The 8,225-nt window shown below is 38.5% G+C and overlaps 1 protein-coding gene across 3 annotated transcripts in view; it reads right to left on the bottom strand.

The window, feature by feature from the left end:
• Positions 1 to 535: 535 nt before the first annotated feature.
• RECQL5 (RecQ like helicase 5) overlaps positions 536 to 8,225 on the bottom strand; it is a 68,889-nt gene continuing 61,199 nt past the window's right edge. For 2 of the 3 annotated variants that reach the window (XM_026701988.2, XM_087924869.1), the window contains 3 exons: positions 5,752 to 6,003; positions 3,495 to 3,567; positions 536 to 2,554 (listed from right to left, as the gene is read on the bottom strand). In XM_026701988.2, coding sequence (XP_026557773.1) covers positions 2,454 to 2,554; positions 3,495 to 3,567; positions 5,752 to 6,003 — 426 coding nt within the window. In that variant the 3' untranslated portion in view covers positions 536 to 2,453. Of the gene's footprint in view, positions 2,555 to 3,041; positions 3,197 to 3,494; positions 3,568 to 5,751; positions 6,004 to 8,225 lie in introns of all 3 variants that reach the window. The other variant, XR_015741804.1, reaches the window with a different exon arrangement.

Raw genomic sequence — 8,225 nt, 5'->3', positions numbered from 1 at the left:
GGAATAGCCCAGGCCAGGAGAGGCAAACTAGAAGGTGGGGGAGTACCACACAAATGCAATTAGTGTAGCGCTGCTGCACCTTACGGCCATCTCCACTTCAGCCCGCCTGTGCCGCCAGCCCCCTCTTGTTGCAACAGCATCATTACCTTGTCCGTGCTGGCAAAGGCTGTGCAGCTTTTTGCAGGTTTGTGTTCGGCCGAAATATGGGGGCCAGCGGGTAGGCGGACCATAATCCGGGGCGCAGCCTGGATTAATTGCTTTGGGGGGGACATTTCTCTGAGGCCCACCAAAATTTTCTCACGGACCACCGGTGGGCTGCCGCCCACCGGTTGGCGACCACTAATTTAAGATACACTGCAGTCAGAAATAAATCATCTCAGCTGTTGAACACAAACAATTGTGTGCACACTTTACATGGAGTGCAGAATGGTTCCCACTGGAAATTCTCTTAGTTCACAGACTATGCTAAGTAGTGACTGATTTAACTTTACCAGACATAGAAAGATTTGTTCTGAATAAATAAAAGCCATTAGAGTAACATCTTTAACATTAATTTTATTAGCAGCTTGCCATGTACCTTTAAAGTTACAAAGCCTATTTCTCCAGCAGAAGCAAATTTGAAGATCTCTTCCACAATTCTGTCTTTGTCTGTCAGTTCTCAACATCAGAAAGATCAGTGGCTTTTCTAGGGACAGATCTAAGGCACGGGTCAAAAAACAATAATGATAAAAACTACTATTTTAACCAAGAATCCCCAAATATATTCAGTTTCTCTTAAATATCAATAAAGGAGCCTTTTCCTTATAAGCTCTGGGTCACTTTGCCATAATACTGAGTTACAAGTTAGGTCCAGATGGGAGGCACAATACAGTAGTATGGCTTTTAAGTATGTGACATATGAAAAGAATTATCTCATTTCTTTCAAATGCACATTTATTTCTCTACTTATGATAGGGAATGTGAGCAGGCTGTAATATTTTTTTTTCTTGCCTGAAAACAAAACTATTTGAAGCAACTCAATTTCAAGGTGGGAATTGGAGACTACTACAGTAGTTGATAATTTCTCACATTTTTCATATTTTAAAGTGCTAATTTTATATTATTTACCTAAAAGCATTTTAGTACAACAAACCCATGTTTATAGTGGGGCAAACCCAAGAGTTCCTCAAAATGTTACAGCTCCTCACCATACAAATAATCTGTGTAACAGCCTTGCAAGAATCAACTGAAAATGTTTGTGAAGAATTATCTTCTTTAAGGGTCTAGAATTTACTCCATATGCAAAAATAAAAATGCAATGTAAAATATTAAAACTACATAATTTTAGAGCAATGTGCACTGTTACTGCAATGGCAATATTCCTTAAATATATCAGGCATTTCCTTTCGATTAATATAGAAGAACAGAATCTTTGGGAAGGGAGGTATTGTTGACCTTTATTCCTGAGTTTTATGAAAAGAAAAGTCTGTTCCTAACTAGACATTTCTAGCCACAATAGGTGTGTATAGTCCTTCTTGGATAAAGAAAGACATGTCAACTAGGAACAGAAGCAAGACACAATATTAATTCTCTCCTTAAAAATAACATTTTTGCACCATAACTTTCTTCCCAAACCCAGTCTAAAGGATAACTTCCAATGTTCCCAGCCAACAAAGACCCTGGTCATACTGGTGGGAGATGAAGGAAACTTACACTAACACCTATCAGAGAGCTTAAGTACAAAAAGCAAATACTGACAGATGATGCAGAAGGAGGACAGAATTCCTTCAATGCACATTTGGAACTTCACAGGAGAGCAGGGTTACTGGAGCAGTAATTGGGAATGAAAATAATGTAGGAAAGTTTAAGCATCAAAATAGTTCCTGTTGCCTACATTGGAAGTCTCTCTTATATGTGTTTAATTAGTACTGGTTGCTATGCCCTTAAGTTGCTGCATTTAATTTGTTATTATATTACTAACTCAGGGAAAATTCTGTCAATATGCTGCCCAGTCAACTCAGCACATTTTGTTAGCTTTAATTTTTTTAAAAAATATTCTGGTGTAAGGGAACACTTTTGGAATAAAAGAAACACGTCAATACCATAAAATAACAGAAATCTAAAGAGCTTTGGCCAAAATAACTCTTCCGGGTTTCCTTTCAGTTATAAATTAACTGGTCTTCCCCAAAGTACTCTCTAACACTTTACTCTCACAGCAAAGAAATCCTGACTGAGGCAAATGCATGTCTTCTATTTAAGGCAGCTGCCAGTAAAATCTGTATTAAAAGACTGGAGACTCTCCAGTCATAATCATATGCCTAGCCAAATAATAAAATTCAGTTCACTCATACTTGCTAGAAGAAGAAAGTGGGCTGCCCTTTCATTGCATCGTTACAAAGTGTAGCTACAGTGAAACTTGGAGAGACAACAGTCTTCTGTCACAACCAGCAAAACGAAGCAGGGCCTTTCATGAGTCACGTTTCAAAAGTGGTCAGCTCCTGCCAGTCTGTTTCGCTTTCACACTTGCCCCGTCTTTTGAAAAATGTCTTGATCTGCCTCTGCGCTTCTTCTTTCACTGAAAACAGAAAGAGTGCCACCTGAGGTAATGACATTCTTAATCACAGTTTATTTATCACACCTTTCATTAATTACCAAATGCAAATTGTGCCTTTTGGCTCAAACGGCATTTGCAAAATACAGTCAACAGTACATGGTAGGACACAGAATGTGGTGAGAATAACGTTAAGAATAGAATTCTTTATAGGCCAAATGTGATTGGACACCAAAGAATTTGTCTTTGGTGCACAAGTTCTCAGCGTACATACAAGCAATAAGTGATAAATCATGATTATAGTCATTATAAAAATACATTCATTATAAATTATAAGGTACAACACTTACTGAGTCATAGGATACTAAATAAGCAATCAACAAAAATCATACTAGGAAATGAATTGAAACAATATAAATTGTAAAGTTACAAGCAACAAAGTTATAGTCATAAGTAGAAAGGGAGATAGGTAATAGGAAAGATGACAATAATAATAGTAATACAGTCTTACTAAATAGTTTGACAGTGTTGTGGGAATTAGTTGTTTAGCAGAGTTATGGCAATGGGAGGAAAATGTCCTTGTATCTAGTTATTCTGGTGTGCAATGCTCTATAGCGTCGTTTTGAGGGTAGAAGTTGAAACAATTTATATCCAGGATATGAGGGGCTAATAAATAAATAAATGAATAAAAGTGAGCTAATGGTGAGCAAGGAAAATGTGCAGAAAACAATCTCCAATTACTGAAAGTCATATATATCTCCAATTCCTATACTTTATCAACAACACAAACATTTTCAAACATTTCCATTATATCAAAAATACTACAAGCTTAACTATACCCTATCTCCCCCATACCAAAACAAGGAGCTGAAAATTAGAGATCTCTACAAGTCAACCATTTTGCCAAATATGAGGGACAAAGCACAAGACATTCCTTCACCCCATCCTTTATTTGGCAACTCACCTGTTTTGCGGAAACTACTTTTATCTGCAGCCAACAAATGAGAGAGGTGTCGAGCAAATCCCTTGAACAAATCCTGCCAGGTAAGAGATAAGGGAGCAGAATAAGCATCATGGAATGCAATTCCCTCATTAATATCTAACTCTTGTGCTTCTGTACAAGACAAAGTAATTGATGCCCAGCTGGGCAGCCTCGTAATTAAGGTGCTCTGTTTATCATACAATAGGGAACATGGTATCTTGTGATTCAAATAGGTGCCTGGGCAAACAATTAGACATCACAAGTCAGCCAAGGCTGTGAAACTAAAATAAATTCCATGTTCTGCTAGATCAGGGATGGGCAATTAATCTTCCCAAGGGCCCACATGAGAAACTGAGACTGTGGTGAAGAGCCGAACTGATCTGATGTCCTCAAATCACTTCAATGCCTCCGGTTGCTTCATTTAAGGGGCGAGTACAATGCAGGAGCCGAAAAGTGCTACGTCTCCCCACCCCTCCTACCCCACTACACCTGTCAATTGACTGAAGGAGCGAGCGCAGGGCAACTGCACAGAGTTGAACCTGACTTAGCTTTGTCTCCTGCTTATTTACATTTGATTTCTAAGTTCCAACTGACCTCATGCGGGCTGGACGGGGACAGCCAAAAGCCGAAGGTGGCCCAGAGGCCATAAAAGGCCCAGGCCTGAATTAGATGCTTGTATTATAATGACCAGTATAAGGGTATAATAGTATTAGATCCAGGGATCTACAAGGGATTTGGATTTTTTAATTTTGAGAATCTGTCTTATACAATGACTCCCCTTAATGAGGTAGCCAGAAGGCACCCTGGGAAGTTGCTCCCTGCCAATCACTCAAACTTTCAGTGTTTTCTACCACATGTTTTATCTTTGCCTTGTTCTCTTGAGGAGTTAGGTATATCTAAAAAGCACAGGGTTGTCACCTGCCATTGTTATTTTCTAAGAATTATACTAGACCCTAGAAGCATTACTGGAAATAAAACAGATGCTTGATATTGGTGGTTTGCTTTGATCCATGCTAGATAGGGTCTGGTATGTGCTAAGGGAGGTATCACTAGATATATCAGTATTTTGCATATTTTAAATGAATAAGCAAGCAATAAATAGGTTGTTCCCTATCCAATAGATTGTGCTGAAGTAATCTGGGCCGACTCCAACTCATAGAAGCCTTTACTGGACATACTGCAGTATACTCTTTATCCTTGTGGTAGAGTAGCAAGTATAGAATTCAACATTTTTGTCCTGGTAAGAAAGCAAAGTAGCTCTAGTGATGTTACCATTCTGATTAAATGCACAATCACCTGTAAGTGAGATCAGAAGAACAGCTGAACTGATAAGAGAGGTTCATGCAGACATCAATGTCTTGTAGAGGAATAAACTGCTGACTTACATGCATATTCCTCAATGAATGAAAACGACAACTGAGAAGGCGCTTCCAGGCAGTGGGCTTCTACGTGATGTGCAAAACATTATTTGGTGAAAGGCTCCGGCTTTGAAGTGGGCTGTTCAACCATGGAATGGGAGTCGCAACAAGACACTCAAGAGCAGAGGTGTCAAACTCATGTCGTCATATGATGTATCGAGACTTTTTTCCCATTCGCTAAACCGGGAACGGGCGTGGACAGCGCATGACGCAGCTGGCCCGTGGGCCATGAAGTTTGACAGCTCTGCTCAAGAGGGTTCCAATTTGTTAAACTGCTTATTTGGAGAAGCCCATTTTGAGGTCAGATTAGTTCTGGGTCACATGAAATGTTTTGTTCTAGGGTGGAACCTTTTGTGATGTCACAATTTGCATGTCCCTACTTACTATTACTTACCTATCCCGAAACGCTGCTGCTATTTTACATTATTCCCCTTGAATGTGTTTTGTTAGTAGTTGATGGAAGTAATGGGGAAAGACGGAAAAATTATAAATGGAGGACAGTGCTGTCTGCTCATAAAGAAAGCAAGTTAAATACATGCAATTGTTTGAAAGTACTGTGCTTATTTCACTGGAATACAGTGGCAGGAAAATAATAATAATAATCTTAGCTCTATCCAGCACTGACCCATCCCCATCCTATAGGACAAAGAGTCAGATGACACGACTGTGGAAATTATATTTCCCATGCATTTCCTTAGATAGCGTCTGCAACAGCATTTCATACCTAACTTTTGTGTCACCATGGAGGCTTTAACTGATCGGGAAACATAAATCAAACAGAGGAGGAGGAGGGGGAGGGAATTAAATACTTCATAACCCACCTTAGATGCAAATTTCCCACTTTTGTAGAAAGGAGTCAAATATTTTACAACAATATTTGCTGTTTCCTTAAGCGACAATGTTTTAGAATGTGGCTGGATGGCTCTCGTGGTCCCTTCTTTATCATCCTGTGATAAATTTGGGTCAAAAGTGACTTTCTTTTTTGCCAGCCTATCAGCTTTCCCCTCTGACTGTGACAAAATGGAGGACTTGTTCATCATCCGTAGCCTCTTTTCAGCAGGGCTTTCCAGGTCCTGGAAAGGCAGAAACAGAAATCCTTTAAAGCAACTTTACATGGCTAAACCTAAGCAGCCTTCCAGAAATACAAGAAACACATGTTTTTTGTCTATATGATTTACAACTTAACCCTCAACATTGCCTGCGTCAAGAGATGATAATGGGATCTGATTTCTTAATTCGAGAAGCAGAAGGAAAAAAAACCACCTTATTTCTTTTTTGTATCTTTACTAAAGTTTGAAAGAAAAAAAAGATGGAAAATAGCAAGAACTAATTCAGTATTTAAAATAAAGAGAGGGGGGGGAAATGAGAAAAAGACAAAAAGCAAAAGTGCAAAAAAAAGTTATAAAAATGTTAAAAGGTCAAGGTTCTCCTTGCACATACATGCTAGTCGTTTGCAGCCGTCATGCCCCTGGTGGAGACTGACTCTGAGCAGTCAGAGGAGGACCCAGGCCCATCCCCTGTCCATCCTAGGGCATGCAGGGAGGAGAGGATCAGGGTAAAACGTGGTCTACTCGGGGGGGAGAGGGCCATGATCCTCTTCATGGGTTGCAGGTGTGAGACCTGCATGAGAGTTTGGACCTGCTTGCTAACAGACGCTGGAGACAATTTAGTGTTTTATTCCTAAAGGAGGTTTATCTTGGTTGGTGTTCTTCCAACGGACTGTCCCTGGTTATCTTCTTGAAGTTGGCAATTATCTATCGTGGTCTGTCGTGGAACTTTATTCAATGAGGTTTGTTTTTGGGTTTTGCTTCGTTATCAGCTCTTTGAATTTGAACTGTTTCTTTCCTTTGAAAAGTTATTTTGAAAATAGTTTACTCCTCCACTGTGAACAATTAAACAGTGAAGCCAAGTTGAAGGCATTAAAGGACTTTTAGTTAGGTTTTGGGTTTTGTTATATATATTTCTGATATACTCTGGGTCATCACAACAGCTTTAGAGGGCAGTGCTCATCTCCATTACAAAGCCAAAGAGCTGTCTGAAGATGTCTCTGTGGTCATGTGGCTGGCATGACTAAATGCTGAAGGCGCACGAAATGTTGTTACCTTCCCATCAAAGTGATCCCTACTTTTCTACTTGCATTTTTACCTGCTTTCGAATTGCTAGGTTGGCAGAAGCTGGGACAAGTAACGGGAGCTCACTCCGTTACACTGCACTAAGGATTTGAACCACCAAACTGCTGATCTTTCTGACAGACAAGCTCAGCGTCTTAGCCACTGATTCACAGTGTCCCTATAAAAATGTTAAGTAATGCCATAATGACAGAGTAAAAATTGAATTTTCATTTGTACTTATCACAGTCGTAAAAGAAAATAGGAAGTCACTTCTTCTCAAACAAATAATTCCCATATGGAACAAGGTGTCTCTCCATAACAACTCATAATTCTGGAACTTTTAATTTTTAGTTTTAATTATTTAAAGGCACTAATGTACAACAGAACACATTTTAATGTTACTTAATGTTTTTGTTAATAACAACAAAAAATAAATATGGCAATAATCATACAGGGTATTTCACTAATTCTATACGGTTATGATAAGATTTGTTTTTCTTAATTGATCAGTCCAAACCAAATGACAGATCTAAAAAAAAAAAGCCAGTAACACTGACAGATACAACAAGAAACAACATAAAATTTTGTGAAGCAGGTTAACAAAACTAGTTTCTTTTTAAAATATCTAATATTTTCACTTAGTAATATATGAAGATTCATTATATAATTAATCAGGAAGGTCACTATCAAAAAAGTGTTAACAGCTTTTTTTAGTTTTAATTTCTTTTGGAAATAACTCAGTTATATCTTGTTAAATAACTTTTATAAACAAAAGGTACAATGGAAACCTCTTCAAGATAGAGACAGAAATTTGGCAGGCAGGCCCAACAAAACACAACAGAATATTCCTTTGTTATCTACATTTCTCAGTGAAGATGCATCATCATCTCAAAAGATATACACTCATCAAAGGAAATTATCATGACTTTTCTGAAGTCTTTTCTGAATCCTCCTTAATAGTCTGAAGCAAAGGATCAAACAGATAACCAGGAACACAAATTAACAAGCACAAAATCTTCAGTGCTAATCACATCTCTTCCTCTACTCTGTTTGACCCTTTGCTTTAATTTGGACCAGATAAAAGCAACAAGACTAACAAATACTTTTTTGTCTACATATCTTCTAAGGCAAGATGTCATATTAGTCATTGCCCACATTCTGCTATTACATGATCAAAAGAGGAC

The sequence above is a fragment of the Pseudonaja textilis genome, chromosome 2, assembly GCF_049901715.1.
Source record: "Pseudonaja textilis isolate UNSWEBS1 chromosome 2, rPseTex1.2, whole genome shotgun sequence".
Lineage (NCBI taxonomy): Eukaryota > Metazoa > Chordata > Lepidosauria > Squamata > Elapidae > Pseudonaja > Pseudonaja textilis.
This window is presented reverse-complemented; position numbering and strand designations above follow the sequence as displayed.